This window comes from Mastigoproctus giganteus, chromosome 4, assembly GCF_048544385.1.
Source record: "Mastigoproctus giganteus isolate SK-2022 chromosome 4, ASM4854438v1, whole genome shotgun sequence".
Classification (NCBI taxonomy): Eukaryota; Metazoa; Arthropoda; class Arachnida; order Uropygi; family Thelyphonidae; genus Mastigoproctus; species Mastigoproctus giganteus.
In genome coordinates this window covers 15,519,220-15,538,674 of record NC_143578.1, presented here as the reverse complement: position 1 = coordinate 15,538,674, position 19,455 = coordinate 15,519,220, and the positions used below count along the sequence as shown (strand labels likewise).

At 40.6% G+C, this 19,455-nt stretch overlaps 1 protein-coding gene across 1 annotated transcript in view; it reads left to right on the top strand.

Annotated features, from left to right (window-relative positions):
- fng (Fringe glycosyltransferase) overlaps nucleotides 1-19,455 on the top strand; it is a 54,618-nt gene that overhangs the window by 17,638 nt on the left and 17,525 nt on the right. Inside the window, exons 2-5 of the mRNA XM_090371380.1 lie at nucleotides 14,453-14,501; nucleotides 15,768-15,810; nucleotides 16,403-16,462; nucleotides 17,761-17,908. Of these exons, the coding sequence (XP_090227506.1) occupies nucleotides 14,453-14,501; nucleotides 15,768-15,810; nucleotides 16,403-16,462; nucleotides 17,761-17,908 (300 nt within the window). The remainder of the gene's footprint in view (nucleotides 1-14,452; nucleotides 14,502-15,767; nucleotides 15,811-16,402; nucleotides 16,463-17,760; nucleotides 17,909-19,455) is intronic.

The following is a 19,455-nucleotide window of genomic DNA, read 5'->3' as shown; positions in this document are numbered from 1 at the left end:
ATGCGCGAACGGAGAACATTTCTTTTCTGCGCATCCGCCATACTGGCTATTCATTCATCCAATCAATAAAATTTAACGAAAATACGTCCGCGGGAGTCGTTGTTACACGCTGACGGACGGACAGACATGGTGAAGGCAGTAGGCTGGTCAGGCATATATAAATGCATCTAAAACTAAATATTTACATACTTAGTTTCCTTAACAGCAGAATATTCGCATAATTGAAGTGGATCATAGTTTTGGCAAAGAATTTATCAGATTTTGGAGAGGTGGTGGGAAGAGCAGTGTAAGGTCGAATCATATAAATCGGGGTTTATATGGAAATATCCGCATTGTAACACAAGGGTCATGCAAGTGTAAATCAAAAGCTAAAGGGAAAATAATACGAGGAATTCACTGGGGACTTAGAAGTCGACACCAGTAATATCCCCACCCCTTTCGTTCCGATAAAGGTTTGCAATGCTGGGTGTGTTCCATGGCAGCACGTGCACTGACTGGTACAAGTAACAGCCCTTGACCGCAGGAGAAACGACAAAAATATAGGGCGGTCGTGTCGATCCCCGCCTGCGGGCGACCTCAGACTGACCTCCGTGAAAGAGAGGGGGAAGCACATCCCCTCTCTCACTTGTACTGGGGGCAGTCAAAGGGCTATTTCAAGTTTAGTGGGTTGTTTGGAATGGTGTCATATTGATGTAGGGAGTAAGAGCCTCTTCAAAATTCTCTCTTGTTATTAAGACGTTCTATTTGTAATGAAAGTTAAGAGGAACTGAAGGAATGGGTTCGCTACCCGAGGACTGGGGGGGGGGGAGTATATCACGAGAACCTCTGAGTGATTAAACTGGTCTGGTTGTTTTCAGCGCGATGCATATCATGCTTTTCAGCCTTCAACTGAGTCCTGCCTATCCACACCCCTATATTTGCTATCCTTGGGGTCTAGGCCGAACTAGTCCGTCCTTGCGAAGCGTCCTGTGGTGTCGGTACGTTGTTCAGAATAAAAGTAGGGCGGACGACTGATTAGGAAACTGGCCATTATGTTGATTGTCCTCATGTACATGTCTGCTTCCTGTATAGCTCGTGCCTCCTCCGCTCCCCTTAAGGGTGCGGTTCACTCTGATTATACATCTGTTGGGGTGCGATGGCCTTGGTGTGACCATTCACTTGTTTACAACGATCTGCGGTAACTTTCTATCGGCAAGCAATAGTCGGCACCTGCTTCTTATGAACGTGACCCCTGACACCCACTAACGGCCGACCGAAAACTGACGGATACGTCACGTGCACGTTTGGTACTCCAGTTCTCTGGGAACCTTACTTGTGGTCTGGAGGAACTGGGTTTGCTTGGGGTGGATTGATGGAGGGGAGAGTGACGTTAGAATGTCTAAATGGCCACTCTCTTAATGGATTACTCGAGTTTCTCTTCCCGCACCGGAACACGGCATCGAAGGGTTAAACAAAACATCCCGCCGATACCCCCCCTTTCGTTTTGTTTGAGCGGCCGAAATGAAACGCGTCGAATGAAGCGAACACACACGGGTCAAACACATGCCACCTTATGTGTGACCTCGACTTTCAGCTGGCGACTGTAACTTCAGTTAAATGGGGGTTGACGTACACATCTGATACCAGGAGAGGGCAAGTCGGTGTCAGGTGACGGAAGGGGGTCAGAGAGTCGGAATGTAGCGGTGTTTACTGTTATCTCTTCGTAGCTATGGGAAAATGTCGCTACTGTGTGTGTATGGTGGCGTGGGAAGGAGCGGAGTTGTGGTGAGTAATGACCTGTGAAAGTGGTTGCATATCGAGCCCTCTAATGTCTGTACTTTCTTCCCCCCCCCTCCTCTTTTATTTTATGGAATGTCTTGCATTGGCTTCGTTCATGCTTCCTATCTGGGTCACAATGCCTTGATCATATGCATTTGATTGCATTTTTTTTTTTTTAGTTAAAAAGCCCGCGTTCTAACCGAAGGCATCCGTTTTGGAGGTGCAGTCCAAATCCCTGGAACTGGCCAACCCCATCAGAAACAAACGTTAGTTTTAAATTCTCCTGTTCAACTGTTTTTCGTATGGAGGAGGATAAAAAAAAAACACCGAGACCTTTTGACTTCCTACAACCCCACATGATAACTTCTTCATAAGGGGTCCAGCTGCCGCAGATGTGCACCAGCAGAAAGTGATCCACCCTAGCAGGTGGTGTCTTTGGGAGACGGAACGAGCCGTGGTTCCCACCGCTTGCCAGTTATTGATGGGTCTCGGGGTTTGTGTATCCCTTTCGCTCTTTACTCGGCAACGAAACTGTTTGATGGCCTAAGTCGGTTAAGACAGTAAGGATTGACCTTCCGAGCGATGCGGCTTTTATAATACGTCAGGAAAATGAAGGGGTCTTCGAGTATTGCTAATTGACTTTCTGATTTCGCGTCTACCTCGTTGGAACTAAGTTTCTGGTGAGAGGATAATCCCACCACCTGATATTTTAGTAGTTATCCAAGCATGCGCTTGGATAACTACTAAACAGTTCATAAATAAGTAATGGCTCCTATATGGGGGGAAAAAGTTGCGACGAAATCAGTTGTTAGTGTGTAGGCCAATTACCAGCATGGGAAGGAAGCACTCTCGAAGATTGAGGACCAAAGCAGTTTAAAATGCGAAGTGTCATTCTGCGGAAGGAAACTTTCACTGTCAACGTCATTTAATGTGTGAGACTGCGTACCAGCAGAGTTCTCAAACTGTCATTTGAGACGCAATACACGTCTCGGCATTTATATCTCCCCTAAGTTTCGCAATTGACGCTAGCACTCAAAGCGAATTGACAGCCTAGACAGGACTACGCGGGTGCAGATGTTCTTTATTTAGAAGCCCATTGATTGCTTTAAAAGGGATGTTCTCTGACGAAGCTGGGATGATTCAGTTGTGTCTGGCCATCTGTGTATAGGAGTCTATAAGGTCTGGATTAAGGAAAACTAATAATAGGCAAAACTTGCCCATCAGAAAATATACAACTTTGCCACTTCTATTATAACATAAGTGTTTTTCTGGGAGGATGTGGAGGAGAGGGCCAGCATCGGAACTTAGAGAAAATTACTGGGGATCTTTTTTTTTTTTTTTCTTTTTAATTGAGTCGTGGAGTAGGGGAAAGCTGAAGCCTGGCAGCATCCTCTGTTATTGTATAAGAATAACCCAGAACTGGCTGCTTTATTAGTAATATGACGGTTTGGACTATACGCAACAATCTGTGCAAAATTATGGAAATCGAGAGGTTGCCGGGGGGGGTGTAATGGTGTTGGGTTTGTTTTCGTGGCATTCCTTTTGTTCCCTGACCCCACTGGAGGGCAGCTAGCGCTAGAGCATATCTGAATATTGTTGCAGATCAGGCTCGCTCGACAATGTCGAATGTTTACTCCTATGGACCATGGGGGGGGGGATATCAAGGTTACGGTTCATCCGTCAGCCAATGTGGGAAAGATTGGTTAGAGGAACACGAGGGAGATTTCAAGCAGCATCTGCCTTTGCCAACCCAATCTTCGAATCACAGTCCCATCGAGTATGTGGGATAAATCGGAAAGTCATATTCATCAACACACTTCTACGTCACAATTTTTCAATACCTTGTTGATTACATGATTTTTATGTCGGTGCAGTAATTGGAACCACCGGCAGTGCAATACGCTGTTAGCTCATGGTCCTAATCAAGTGGCCAGACATTGTATAATCGATTTAGTTCTCATGGTCTGGTCAGCTCTTCCAGAACCAAGAGAAATATGGAACAAATAAGGAAACACATTGACGTCCGAAGAAATCCGCACAAAGACGATCTCTGGAAATTCAATACACGTACGATTATTGATTAAGGTAGTTTACTGGAACTTGCCGAAGAAACCAATGATTTCATCTTCCAGCTGGTCAGAATTTCTGACCAAATACGTACTAACGTAATCCTTCTTTTCTCTTAGCTTTCTAATGAATATCGATCGATGGAATGTAGTATTAGAGTTAATCACATATTACATGGTACAAACAATCCATTAACAGGCCCCCGAAGGTAACTTGACCTAAGGTTGAAAACGCTGTCAAAGAAGCCGACCTTGCAATTAAGATTTTTATGCCATGTTCAAGAAGCTATAAGACTGTTAGTTGTTTACTTTTTAAAGCTTCTAGCGATAATAAAATCAACTACTCTGGCTTTGCATTCAAGGAAGTTCTTTTACTAAGATATTTAATGTAAGTAGGCTGGCTAGCAAGTTACTATGAAGGAGACCCGACATGAACGTTTTTTTTTTTTCTTCCCATAAACGCTGTTGCTATGATAAGAAAAACAACAATAAAGGTGATTCACGCAGAGTAATTTTAAGGAACCTTCATAAGATGGGGGGACTTGGCTAGTAGGTCACGGGGGAGAGTACCGATCGCTAAAGCTTTCGTACGACTATGTATTTAGGGTGTTGACCTTTCCTAAAAATAGGAGAGTTCCCGCTATGTGACGTATTTACCGTTATATATGACATCACACCGAGTTTTTTTTTGTTAATAACTTAAGCAAAGATAGGGGACCTGAGTTGTAATTGTGTATTGTCCAATGGCTTTGGGAAGTCTGGTCGCTGTTGAATTTGCGAAGCCAAGACGTACCACCTGGTGTCAGATAACTAACAAGTGTTCTGTTTGCCCAACTCCACCCCACTTCGTTGCCACGGTTGTCAGCGAGGTTCGCGGACAGCTGTGTTTACTTAAAGGAAGTCACGTGCAATAGATGCCACTTGCTCCAAAGAGAGCAATGTTTGTTCAGCAGCTTGGAATTCATTTTTCCTTAATGCCACCTTTTGAGGCTTTCTTAACCTTGACTTGCTTTTTCAGTGGCTAAGGATATCCTGAGGGTTCTGCGCATGGAATTTCTGAGAATCTTATTATAGTCACTGCTGCTTTTCAACGGTATCGCAATATCTTTGCTTTTTGTATTATTCGTAGTGGTGGACATAATCGAATGATTTCAATAATCAGATTATTGAAATCTATCGATTACTAATCATAAATAATCGAATGGTTTTCCATAATCGAGAAATATTTCGATTATATCATTTGAATTATATGAATAGAACTGAATAAATTGTCGTAATCGATTAATTGTCCATAATTCGAATGATATGAGTATAATCGAAATAATGGAATTATTTGTCAAAATAGAAGGAATCATTCACATATGTGTGTAAATCGAAATAACTGAATATTTCGATTATAGCAATAAATTATGACATTTTTTTTTAAAATGAAAATCCCAAGTACGAGAGGTATTAGAACCGTGGTATTTGTTGACAGTAGACTTGAATTTCTGTAGATTGTAATTTTCAAGAAATACTTGTGAAGGGAGATTTTTCCAGAAAACGGAAGTTGAATGAATAAATGAGGAAGAAGAAAAGTTGGTTCTGTGAGTTTGAAGTTGGACAGTAAAAGGATGCTGACTAGTTGAGCCAATTCAGAGGAACAGTCCCCATAGAAGTATCTATAGAAAAGACATGCAGTAGAAACAGAACGTCCATGAGAGAGAGTGGAGAGACTCTGTTAGAGATGAGTCATTGATTAACCTAACTACCCTCTTTTGAATGAAATCTAGAAGCCTGAGAGAAATTTTGAGGACACTACTCCAAATGTGGGAACAGTATTCCATGGCAGGGCGGATTTGCCATTTTTACTCAGTTAGCAGCTGTTTGGAAGAAAAATAACGCCGAGAGCGAAAGAGAAAAAACAGTTTTTTAAATGGAGAGGAAGCAGCATTTGTAATATTCTTATGCCAAGAGAGAGAGAAGTCAGGGTAAATTGATATATAAAATCTTGCCTAGACAGAGCGTCATCGAAGATAAGCATAGGAGCAGAAGAATCGTTTTGCGAGATATGGCAGGACTACTGTTTTACAGGGATTTAAATCAACTACGTTATCTTTGCCCCACTGGAGAATTAGAATTTAATACCCTAAATTAACCTGGAGGTTAGAATTTAGCAAATTGGTCGTGGTTATTTGAGAAGTTGAAGCTGTTTGTGTAGTGCAAGGTTTCTTAAACTGGAAGGTGGAATGCAATGCGCTAACAGCAACACTATTTATAGGATTTCCGGCAAATGGAAGAAGGGCATTAATAAACAAGAGGAAAAGAGTGGGAGAAGAAGGAACCGAACCTTGGGGAGCACCATCATTAGTGGAGACGTTAGATGTAGTCTGCCAACATCCGCAGTGGGCGGTCAGTGAGAAAACTGGAGAGAAAAATATTTTTTTATAATGGATTATGATGCTCACAGTTAATTCGTAAATCCTCCCAACCATCCATGAAATCACTTACAGACTTTTCCCTCATTTACTGCCGTTTCCCTGTAGGTATCTTCACGATTTCATCACTTAACAATATATAGTCGCTATTCAAATTAAAATTAATGCTTCAAAAAAGCATTGCTTAAATTAATTCAAATTATTACATTTTATATTAATAAATTCGATCGATTTTTCAAAAATTTCTGTTCATATAATTTTTAAAGAAATATATTTTTATTTTAACAGCTATCAATTCTTCACTTCGGTACAGCACTCTTCTGTGGCCTACTTAATTTACCTGTTCAAGGTAAATTAAGTAGGCTTAGCCTGTTTCTGAAAATCATCATCAAAAACAGATTGGATACGTAAAATAAAAATATCTATAATAAAAACTTTTATAAATATTTCCACTTACATATCAGTTTAATCTTGAGTTGAAGATATCGTTAACTCCACTTTATAATTATTTTACAGCGAGAAATTAGAAAGCATTCTTTTCGTTTGGCACAGTCAAAACAGCTATTTTTTTAACTACCAGAGCGCCACCTGAAATTATACTTATTTTTTATTGAAATTTATTTTAGAGTAATTATTATTTTTATTTTAGTAGTGGAAGAAGTGTTAATAATAATAATAATTTTATTATTGTTATTAGCTTTTTTATGCTAACGTATTTTAATTATGTAGTCTTTCATTTATTTACAGATTAATTTTTCTGTTTCAAATTATGATTTTATTGTAATTAATTTCGAATTTTCGCCTACTAGAGCACCACCTGAAATTTTACCAGTTTAATTTTTATTGAAATTTATTTTAGGAACAATTATTATTTTTTAAATTTTAGTGGCGGAAGAAGTGTTAATAATAATTTAATGATTAATAATTATTATTGTTAGCTTCATTATGCTTTCGTATTTTAATTATAGTCTTTCATTTAGTTACAGATTAATTTTTTCTGTGTTTAAATTTCATGATTTTATCATAATTAATTTCGATATTCTATCAGTGTCAGGCTTTATTTAAACATTGCCAGGGTGGCTGATATCGAGCTCAGTATTACACATAAAACCACAAGACTTGGAAAAATAGGGCTATAAGAGAGCAAAAAAGACTTAAGATTGACAATTTTAATTGTACATGATGAACCCTCCTTGTCTGGGTGATATGTAATAAATAAATGGACATTGCTTGGTTCTTTTAAATATTTTTATCATTAGTCTGTCATGATCTGAGGCCAAGATCCACAGTTGAATACGGCTTCATTGTGCCAAATATTTGATGTGTGTATATGAATTCCTTTAGATTATAGGACAGCTAGGTTATAATTTATACTTGGTCTAGTTAAGGCTATAATTATGGTCACTTTGAGTTAACAGTATTCTGGGTAGTGTACGCTATTGTAACTAAGCAATTTTTGTTTACCTCAGGTCTGTGGGGGAGGCTTCGTTCTTGTCAGCAACTCGTTCCCACGCTTCTAACAATCGCGAAGCTTTGACCGTCGGAAATGGTGTACAAAGCATTGTCTTCCTAGGGCTAGGGGGCAGAAGTAGGGTCGTAGAGAACTTTGTATGGAAAATCTCCTACAGACATTTGAACTAGGAAACAAGACTGCAGTCCGTCGCACGCTGCTCGGGTCTTATTCTTCAGACACGTGATGGTTATTGTGTGGCAACAACGAACACGTGGCTTCATGCTCTCCGCCACCATGCCAAAGACGTCACATCCGCTAACTGGCGGTGCTTGTTTTGCACCGAGATGAGCTTTAGGCGGGTGTTATTGAAATCTGCGCCTTTCTCTTTTTCTTGATGTCTGCACAGTCGGGATGGAGTGCACGTGCACGGATAGAATGCTTTGTGACACTGATTGTTATGTTATCGGCGAAGTGAGTCAGATGCAATGGCGTGGGGGGGAGATTAAAGCGCGCATGCGCAGTTAGTAGTTCCATCATGATCTGAAAGGTCCCATTAATACGCGTAAGTTATACACGTAATCCAGCATGTTGTACTAGGCCAGGTTTTTCAGCTTGTCTGATGGCGAAAAGGGGTTTCTAAGGATTTATTTTCTTTTACTTGTTCTCCCTTCTTCCAGCAAAAATCTTGGAGAAAGTGGGTGAGACGGTCCCCTTATCACTAGTCTTTCTTCCTCTCTGGGCTATCTTTTGTTTTCAATCTTTGTTAGCCTTCCAGCAGAATTTCGGGGTTCTTTCAGAATCGTTTGAACTCGTAAGACGCCATCTCCTTAACTCCAGAGTCGTTTTGTTGTCTGGTCACGGTTCTGTGCTCCCGTACTTTGTGTCTTTCCCTCCCGCCCGGCCCCCGCTATAAAGACCGAGGGAGTTTGACGTGCCGCTTTGTGATGACGGCCACCAGACTGTCGGAAGCGAGTCATGTTGGAGTAACATATTGTTCGCTCCGAGAAGGAGAGCGGAGAGAAGGGGGGAGGGAATAGACGGGATTAGCTGGCAACGAACGCCTCTATACTCAGTGAGAGAAAAGGGGTTGACGATGAGGGGGAGGGAAAACTCTGTTAAGTGGGAACTTCACGTTATAATTCCCCCTTCGCCGCCAGTTGCCTTTTCTTAAAGCTCCCTCTATCGACTGCGTCAATAACTTTAGGAACAGCGTCTTTTGTGAGCATCACGACAGCGGGTTCATCCTTCCATCGAGGCCATTCGATGCATGAGGAGGTTCTTTTCTTTTGGGGGTGGCAGGCATTCCATTCAGCAGATTGGAATTTGCTTGGGAGCGACGAGAGCTGTCACATTGAAGCTGAGGTCAAGTTAGAGAATGTTTTCATAGCCTCCTGGTTCGTTATTCTCCTCTTGCTTACGGTGGGAAGTTTCCGTGGAAGAGATTGTTTGAAATGCGACACGACTGCGTGTCAGATCAGCAAACAGTTATCCCATGACTGCCTCCACTAACGAAGTGAAACGGCATGTCTTTCAGCATATGAAGTTCTGTCACCATAAAAGGACGATATGTGTGTCATTTGAACCTCTGTGTAAGATCCTCTAGTCACATGATGGACATCAGATAGAAATGGATGCATTATGCCACTGGGAAAATCAAAACTAGAAGAAAAATTGTGGTTCTAATACAGACCGATAGACAGATACGAACTAACGTTGACGAAAACTTAAACTCTCAGCTTTCTTTGAAAGTGCGTTCCCGTCCAAAGTAGTCTCATTTAATTAATGTGTTCCCAGGTTGAGATTCGGAAGCGAGATCATGTGGTGGTCTTGGAAGTTAGCACGAGACGGATGTTAGTGTGTTGGGCGGCTACCTTTCCGCCACCTGCTGCTTTAGAGAGTCCCCGGCGAAGTGATTACAATGCCACCGTTGAATAACTGGAACTCGTTTCGCGACCTTTAGCCGTACTGGTGCACCAGCTGCACTCGCCTTCTCCCTGGCCCTCGTGTTGTGAAGGAATGCGGTCAAAGTGCGTGTTATCACAGTGTTGTTGAGAAAATGGTGTGTGTGGGAGAGAAAGAGCAAGCGGGGGCAGTTCTTTTACTTGGTAGAACTTACAGATTACAGAAGGAAAGTTGCAGAATTTACTGTCTTCTATAGGTGGAAAATAAAAGTCGTACAGTATTTATGACTCGATGCTTGCCTCGATAACACTATATTTATATATACAGTATTTCTTCTATTCCTCCTTAGAACAACCAGAAATACACCATACATGTACACATCAACCTCTGGTAGCTGTCGATACTAATCCAGAACTCTGCTTCTATTGTATTAATCACACCTAACGCATAAAACGTTAAGTATGATTAATATAATAGTTAATATAATTTTATGTACAGTTTAATATTTTTTGTGCTCCGTGGTCTGTACCTCAGATAAGAAAATGTTAGGTATGCGCTTTAGATCAGACAACTGTGAGTAAGAGATTACACTTGGAATACAGTTAAATAAAATGTGTAATTATTATCATTCATTTTTCACAAATTAATTTTTTGGGGTTAAAGGGTGGGTAAGGGAATTCTCCGAACTCCCTATACCGTAATAACTGAGAAATTAGGTGAAAAATAAACACGATTTTCTCAGGCAAGAGTTTAATAGTATTTTATTTAGTAAATTTGAGATATTCATCCCGCAAAAATTCTGAGATTCATTTTCTCTTTGCTGAACGAAAAACCCGAGTTTCCGGGAGAAAAAACCACGTTGCCCTCACCTGAGACCGATTAACTCGGAAAAGTTGTGAATAAAGGCCCATAAAAATTCCTTCCGTCATCGACGGGACTCTAACTCAGGTCTATTCCACTGTGCTACCCACGAGGGCATATGGAGGTGAGGGAAGGAAGCATGAAAAGTTGGCAAGATCTTAAGTCTTTAATGTCAATCCAAACTGGTTCGTGTAAATTAGAACATCAGATGAAAGCAAGATGGCGTCATATTGGTAACAAAACTAACCGAATAATAAAATAATTATTTACTTAATGCGATCGATCAGTTCTTTTTTTTTTAAGATTTCCTCGAAAAGGTCCAGGTGTTTTGGAGTATTTTTCTGTCATTAAAAAGTTATGAGCCCTCGTGGGTTGCGCAGTTGGTAGGATCGATAAGATTAACAGTAGGTATCGTATTTTGGTTACAAAGTCTCGCTGCTGATAACGCGTATGAGTAAAGGAGATACTTTGTTTGAAGGGGATCCGTAAAGCGAGTTAAGACTGATAATAGTTACTCGCCTTACTTATTTAAAGACTTCTGCTTTTTGCCAACTGAACTGGTAACTTTCTCTTTTTTGCTACAGGTCTTGCATCCAGTAGGTCTGTTTTACATATCCGAATGAACTTGCGAATCTTTCATGTTCCAATCCTTACAAAAAATTTAATTAAGGTATCCTAACTTGCAAAGGCATATTTGGTCTTTCAATTATGAGAAAACCAGTGGGAAAAACATTGATTTTGAGGACAAATCTTAGTTGAACTGCTTTATTTTAAGTAGCCTAGGCCCGAGGGAACAGTACTGATCTGTTAACACCAGTGAAGGGAAGCTTTCCTTTCTTAGGTCTGCAAGACGAAAAAAAGATGGTTTGCTATGGACTGCGTTCACTGGTCACAGATTAGGACTGTGAATGCTGCTGCTGCTGCTTCCTACATTGATTGTATGGACGATTGTCCTTTGCCCTGTATTGCGAAAATTTTATGAAAGGGCCCCATTACACCCTTCAAGATGACAACTTCCAAGCGTTCACAAAGCAAGGATTGTGAACACTTGTTTTGAGGAGAATGACATCGGAACATTTGCAATGGCCAGCTCAGAAACTTACTTCAACCAGTTGAACATCTTTGGGGCGAATTAAAAAGCAGCATTAGTGACCTGTCAAGACGGACATCTGCAAGACTTGGTTAGTAGAGCACAATATCACGAGCTTCCTACCAGAAAATGTCTTCCATGACGCACTGAAGCAGTCATTACGGTTAAAGGCGGACCAACACGCCCTTATTTTCTTTGAATAAATATTGCTGTAAGAGATCATTCTCTCAATATTTTTAGTTTCCATTATGTTCAAGAATACAATCAGTATCATTAAACCAGAAATGTTCTTTTGAATATTTCTGGATTTTGTTTGAAATATCAGTGTAAGAAATGAAAGTAATCTTAACAAGTTTGTATTGTGATGACAGAGTTAAGATGGCACCATTCACCAGAATGTACACATTATCACTCTGGTCGCGTGAAGAAAGAAATGAAAATATGTTTCAACTTTGTTTTTACTGCTGGAAGGCCTAGGGAGTAGAGTAAGGGGAAAACCTGAAGAAAAAAAACTGTATTGTGAGATTCCCGGGAACTTCCACTCACAATTTTGAAATCGTAATCGGACGCCCACTTATGACCTTACCGCCGAAGAGGCGGAGTGGGGAGTTTGACACGTAACACCACCTGCACCCTGGGGGAATTGTTCGAAGGTACGAACACCCACGTGGGTCGTAAATTCTTAGCTATCTTCTTGAACCTGTTTGTGTGCATCGTCCAAACCCACAAAGGTGCTACCGGTTTATTTCAGGTCCAATACGTCTTTCTAGAAGACCATCTTTAGATCTTCAGGTATTATTGTTTCAGATTGAAACGAGCATGTGATTGGTTTTTTTTTTTTTTTTTTGGGAAGTAATTTTTGTAGCGAATCCATTTTTAATCTAATCTCTGAGACACATTTCAGAGATGAGACCAACTCCAAAGTAGCGATTATATCGCCGAATTTTGTGGAGTTTCAGAATTAATAGTAATGTATTTCAGTTTTTTTCCCTACAGGGGAAAAGTGTTAATAATTAATTGGAAATTGTCCACAAATCCACTAACTACCCAAACGTATGAAGAGTGAGTGTCTTCTCAGTGAAAATTTCAGTTGTACCTAAACTTCCAGATTTTTTTTGATCCAGTAACGATTTACTGGGTCAGAATCGGTGTACACTGAATACCTAATAACCATTTACTTAGTGTTAAATATCAATGCGCAGTTTTGCTTAGTCCATGGTTCTTTGACCTAGGAGCAGTGAAAACAGATCGAGTATGGAGAATACCTATAATGAACTCAGTGCAATTTAGAGAGGGCTGGATTGTGGCGTGGTGTGGGCTGTTTCTCTTCATTCGTACTGTTGGTTATACGCCAGAAACCACCAGTGCCTAGTTGTAAACTGATGACATGGACAATTCTGTGGAAATGAGGCTGGAACGTTGCCCGCACATGTTCTAGCACGATAATACTCCATCCCATACAGCAAACAATTCTAATAATGTGGTCTGAGGAAAATGAAGTTCAACAATGTGGTTGATCCACAGTTCCAAACGACCGAACTCTTTGAGATGAATGCTGGATCAAGGCCCGGCAAGTGCTTTCCCTTGCAGCAGAACTGGAGGCCCTACTGAAGGTCGGACGGACACAAATTCCTTCTGTCTGCTACAGTGAACTGACTGGAAGTGTTCCACGGTGAATCGATCGATCTTGTCAGAGCTGGGCTGACACCTTATTAATTTGTTCATTAAAACAGGTGTTTCTGAAAGCGTGATGGTTATCTAATATTTTAGTAGGTTAGTGTACTGCCTTTCGAAAAGTGTACAGACACATGTTGGTTTCACACACCGCTCACTTCAACAACATGTCGGTTTTCCCAGTTGCGTTCATAGTTCCCCGCACAATCACCAAAGACTTCCATGAGAAACAAAATAACCGAAAGTGGCTTGTGTCGAAGCAGCTTATGCATCAAGGGAGGAGAATTCTCCTCCCTTGATGCATAAGCTGCTTCGACACATATCAAAATTTAATAATCCGTGACACCCCCCTTTCTTCTTCTGTAAGATCAGATTTTGATATTCTTGGAAAAATTCAGCTGACTAGGCAGATAGTCAACACTGCCACCAACTGCATTCCTGCCAGTGGAACCTGATGGATTCCCTTATTTCATGGTGAGATCTCTAAGTCCATATATTATAGATTCCCTTGTCAACATCTGCAATGCTGTTGTCAACCAAGGCATATTTCCTATTATGTGGACGGAATATATTGTCAGACCTGTTCCCAAGGCTCAGTTTCCCACAGGTGTTGAGCAGCTATGGCCATTAGCAACTGCCTTGACCCTCCTAAAAATACTTGAAAAAAGCTCTCCAACTCTCACAACCCATATACTTTCTCAACTTCCATCACAGATCCATTATGCAGCATAGAATCGATACTGGTACGACTGACTTTTCCCAGGTGGGAGACTTATGCCATTGGAGGATCCCCATCCGTGGCGGAAACGCTATTCCGTCCCTGTGTCGCAGAAAGCACCGATTGTACAGCACAGACAGGTTTATCTTGATTCAGATGCTTAACGTCGTCCAACAACTAAACTTTGATTTCTGGAGTTCTCCAAAGAGCCATGGTATCGAAAAAGGATCCTCCACGAATCTCTACAATGAAGCTGAAGCAATGTGATATCCAATGATAATTGCCTATCCGCTCTCGAAATCAGTCAGCTCACCTCTGTATGCCATGACATGATCAAATAACTTATATGGCTAATACACCTTTATATACTGAAAGTTCCAGCGAACTATAAAAGAAGGGGTGTCTGTATACATTTTGGAAGGTAGTATAGGGTAGTTTTATTTCTAAGATAAAGATTTCATAACTTTATGATTATTACAAACTTTTCTCAACCTTAACCCTCTGTTTTTGCAGACTTTCTTCTTCAGCGATGCCGACGACCTTGCCTACCAGTCTAAGACAAGTAAGTATCTATTTTTCTTTAGGTTTGCTTAATTTCTGTAGTCACTGTGCAGAAGTGGAGGTTTAACCTTATATAAATTGTATAGAGTAGTGGTCCGCGGACTCCTTCGATGGTGTGTTAATTACTTCCAGTTCAGTAAACGGAAAACCTTCGAAGCAGAGAACTTGACAGGAAAGCTCTACAAAGAGTCGTCCACCTGAACGCAGGTCGACGTTGTCGCAGCACGCACAGATCTTTAGTGATAAGATTGGGACACATGTCAGCACCAGTAGAGTGCATAGGATGATGTACGATATTCGTTACTACGGTCGTGCGGCTGTCGGCATGCCAGTAAGCACCCTGAATAATGCCGTATTCCATCTAGCTTGATGTAAGGCCTGCCGTTCTTGGACTGAAGACGTTTCAAGTATGGCAGGCTTTATGCTGAGGACTACCAGTCTGACGATCGAGCTCTGAGTATGACGGGACCCCCCTGAAAAATCGACATGCTGAACTGTATCATCCCGACAATGAAGTTTGGCGTAGGCAGCTTTGATGGTGTGGGGCTGTTTTTCATGGTATGGTCAGGGACCATTGGTTGTTTTGACAAAACCATGAATGACGAAGTCTCTGTAGACGTTCTGGACATTAATGAGTTACCTATGTTGTGGGAGAAGATCCGGATGCACTGGTTTGAGAATATGAGCTTCGAAAAGTTGAACTGGCTAGCCCAGAGTGCTGATCTCAACCCATAGTGATCATCGCGCGCGCGCGTGTGTGTGTGTGTGTGTGAGGAGAGGCTGGACTGAACTGGTCGAGTTCAGTCCAGCCTCTGTGAAGAGTTGAACTGGTCGCCGCTTTGAATGGCGAAAATTGTCCGAGAGCATTTACAAAATACTGGTGGAGAGTATGACCACCAGGTGCGAAGAGTTTGCAATAATTTATGAATACAATGGTTAATCGTATTTAGCAGTCATGGGCTTGAACCACGGTTTGAACTAAGAATCCCTGGTTCAAACCGTGGTCTTTGAACTACGTCGAGGGCTTCATTGGTGTTGGAAAGGTTGGCAACCACTGGTGAAGGATGAACAACCCAATGCAATGTACCGTGCATCGGGTTGGGTTACCAACTCCACTGTGTTTTGCTCCTAGCAAAATGTTTTGTTTTAATAATTTTGGTAAAAGTTTATTAAAGTAGGTTGTTTATATCGAATCTCAGTACAGTATTATAAAAATCTTTTGCTTCACTTCAGATTCTGATACCTTTTTTTTTTTTTTTTTTTTTAGATGGTCATCTGATTAACACCAATTGCTCATCTTCTCACAACAGGTAAGCTTTTCTCTTCAGTTATATCCTAATAAAGTTAGAGAATTGTGCGAGTTTAGCTCCTTATTAATGCCATAGCAAAGATTCTGGTCTTCAACATTGAATTGTAGTGAAGATGTTGTACTCAAGACTGTTTTTTTTTTTAAATAGCTTATCTGAATTTTAAGACTAAATTTAAGTAACTTTTAACTTAATACGACTTTCCTGTAAAAATCCACGTTTACAACATCACACAGAACTGTATAGAGAAGGATGTTGATCTCTTTTGAGATGAAGTTAAGATTTTCAATTGACAATAGCTATTCAAGGAAATTGTTAGAAGTGGAGCTCCCATTGCACAAATCCCTCAAGGTATTCTAGATAATCAACGTGTCTTAGATCGCCTCAGTTGATAAACGACCCAGTTTTAAATCTTTTATTACCACCAACCTAAAGTATCTATAAATCTATACTAAATGTTCTTGTTTTGGTGCCTTTAATGGTAGGGTTCTGCGTTTGTCTTGTTTTTATTCATATGGCCAAAAAGAAATTTTATTGTGCATTAATTATAACATTCTCATTTCGGTGTAATTATATATATTTTTTTTTCTTCCAGAAAAGCCCTTTGTTGCAAGATGTCCGTTGAGTTTGACACGTTCTTGGAAAGCAACAAGAGGTAAGCATCCTAATCCTTAGAGATGTTACAAGATCAGTTGAGGTAAGAAAGGTCTTACCTTAAAATTGAAATAGAAAAGTTCAATTTTTTCGTATCATAGGGGAGCTTTTGACCTTTTTGGTTACGACCTTTGATCTTTTTAACAAGTACAGCACGATTGGGAACGCTTACAGCTCCAATTTGGGATTGGACTTCATCCTTTCTGAGCAGGGCTCAAAAGTAGCTTTCGGCTACAGGTCGCCTACACCTTGGCCATTGTGCGTGGACAGACGAGTAACAGGCTCAAAGTATCACCAGGTGTTTCACGCATGCCTGGTTCCCCCGCTCCACTTTGAGTGCGCGTTCGCTCACTCTCTCTCTCTTTTCCTTTCTATCTTTTTTAACGATCCACTGGTTGAGAATTCCCCGTCCAAAAGCGGGGTCAGTCCTACATTCTCGGATAGTAACTGCAACAATAGCACGTTCGTACAATGCATTCTTTAGGTGAAAATGGAGACAAATACTTGCACAGCAGATGGTGCAAAGCAGGGACAGATTTTGTTAAAATTAACACAAGTAAAATAAAATAAAAAGGAAAGAAAGAAAATAAGATTCTGAGGTCGATACCTGTTTATCTAACGGGTTTAGAATAAATTTAAAGGAAAACAATATAAAATATTGCATCATATTACTCCACTCCCCTTGGAAAAGATTGTCTACATCTGATTTTCAGATATTTTTTGTTTACCATAGCAATCTCTCCTCAACCACGAAGAGGATGGTAGAGAGATAAAGTTTTTACGACCTTTTAAAAGCAGCCAGAGAGGCCAAGTTACTAAGAAAATCTCAACTTCTGTGAAGAAAAGACCCAGTACTTTTTGAAAGTTATTTTTCTCTCCTTTTGCCCCGAATCAGGGGGAGGGTTGTCATTCCACTCCGCAGGTCGTGTGGATTGGGCGGAGACGTGGCTACCGGTTTTCTAGCTTTGTTACCTAGATTAATGGCAGACCACCTGTGCGGCCCCTCGTTGGTTGGCCCCTAGGCGTCTGAGGACTGGAGTCTGGTGTTTAAAGTTAAAATTACAGATTACAGTTCTCACGAACTTGTTGCACAGTCTGAGCAGGATAAAATCTTTCTTCATTTGAATTTCTACGCCTTGCCCCCTCCCCCAACCACCACTAACTCTTCCCTCTCTTTGGTTTCCGATGAAAAGAAAACGAATATTTGTTTAGATCATTTTATCAATTCTTAGAATTTATTCAATTATTTATTAAGTATCGATTGTTTTTTTTTTTTTAGAGATTTTTATTTATTTTCAGGTGGTTCTGCCATTTTGATGATGATAATTACGTTAACGTTCCTCGTCTTGTAAAGTTACTACAGAAATACAATCCTCAAGAAGACTGGTACCTCGGTAAACCAAGTATACGTGCTCCTCTAGAGATTTTTAGCAGAGATAACTTGCAGGTAGGGGTCTTAATTGTGTTTATATATAGAGAGAAAGAATACATGCTGAGAAGAACAGATAATTGTAAAGATAGCGATCTTTTATTTTGAGTCACCGTGTTTATAATGTGACAGAAACACTTATACGCTTCAGTGGATGCAAAGTTCGCTGTACCATATAGAAACCTCATGTCCTTGAAGAGGTTAGGACGCCATTGTTTGTATGGTGTTTTTAGAATTTCAATGATCTTATACAAGTTCCTTGACTCTTGAAGGGGTAGATGTTTTGTAAAACTTCAAAAATGTTCCGTATTCTTTCTCGATCAGTGCAAGTTCCAGTCCACAAGCTGTCTGTAGCTTGCATCACGTACAAAGCTTATCTTCTGTGTCACTCGTCGCTAGTTCGCGATAATTTTCACTTCTCTGTGATTTGCCCTTGGGGCGGGGGCCTAACTCTACCAGACAAAACTGTGAGGTCACCGATAGTGCGTATTCTGCTTAAAGTGATTAATATTTCGGGGTCTTGCCAGTGGATCCTTCTAAGTGTGGGAAAGGTTATCCCAACCGCCACCATAAATATCGCTTAACAGGTTGCAGACATAGTGTGGGAATGTTTTGAGTGTCATCTGTCTGAAGGTCAGCACCATCTTTACGCTTCAATCCCTCAACCTGTCATTTGCCTTCTGATAACAAGCTTGATATCAAGTTATCTGGAAACCTGATTTTGTAAACAATCTGTGACTTTTCTTTTTTGAATCCTACATCTTGTGCCAATTATACAAGCTGACTTTCAGAATATTTTCATTTGTTCCTTGAATAGAAAAACGCAAAAAGAACTCGGTGTTCTTTTCACTTAATGAGCACAGCAGGACATCCCCAACTTCTACGGGGGTTCTTTATTGCCCGGGACATAGTAAGCTATTGCACATTCATGCCTTTCTTTAACCAGGAATTTCTGTCTACATCCGTTCCTTTTACTTTTATATGCTGCCGTTGGTGGCGACTTTTTTTGTGATAAATTAGATCGTCTGCCAACGTCTTCGCCTCAGCTTATTGGGGGGACGTTCTTTCTGGAAGCAGCATGTGAATAAAATGGTTACCATGTGTCGTCCGTTGGCATGACAACGAGAATTGTTTATATAAATATGTTACGGGTCAACAGTACGGGCATGTTTTTTCTTCATTGGTTTTTCCTCAGAAGGCTTTTCTCTCTCTCTCTCTCTCTCTCTCTCTCTCTCTCTCTCAAGGAATAATTACTTTGGTTTCCAAAAGTTAGGTTACAGCTATAAACTCTTAAGTTGTAATGAAAAATATGTATTTGGTAAAATTCTACCAAATCTTTTGTGAAAGAATGGTACTTTAAAGAGTCAGCTATACTGAGTTAGAAAAGAAATATGCTTCTATTTTCATGAATCGTAATGATCAGATCAAGACAACCCAAACTTGAGCGGGCAGTCCAGCACCGCTCAGTCCTTCATGGAATATAATTGGAAGTTCTCGGAGAAGAGCAGCATGTTCCAATTCTCCTTCCTAAAGCATCACATGGCTCAAATTTCTCGATATTGGAA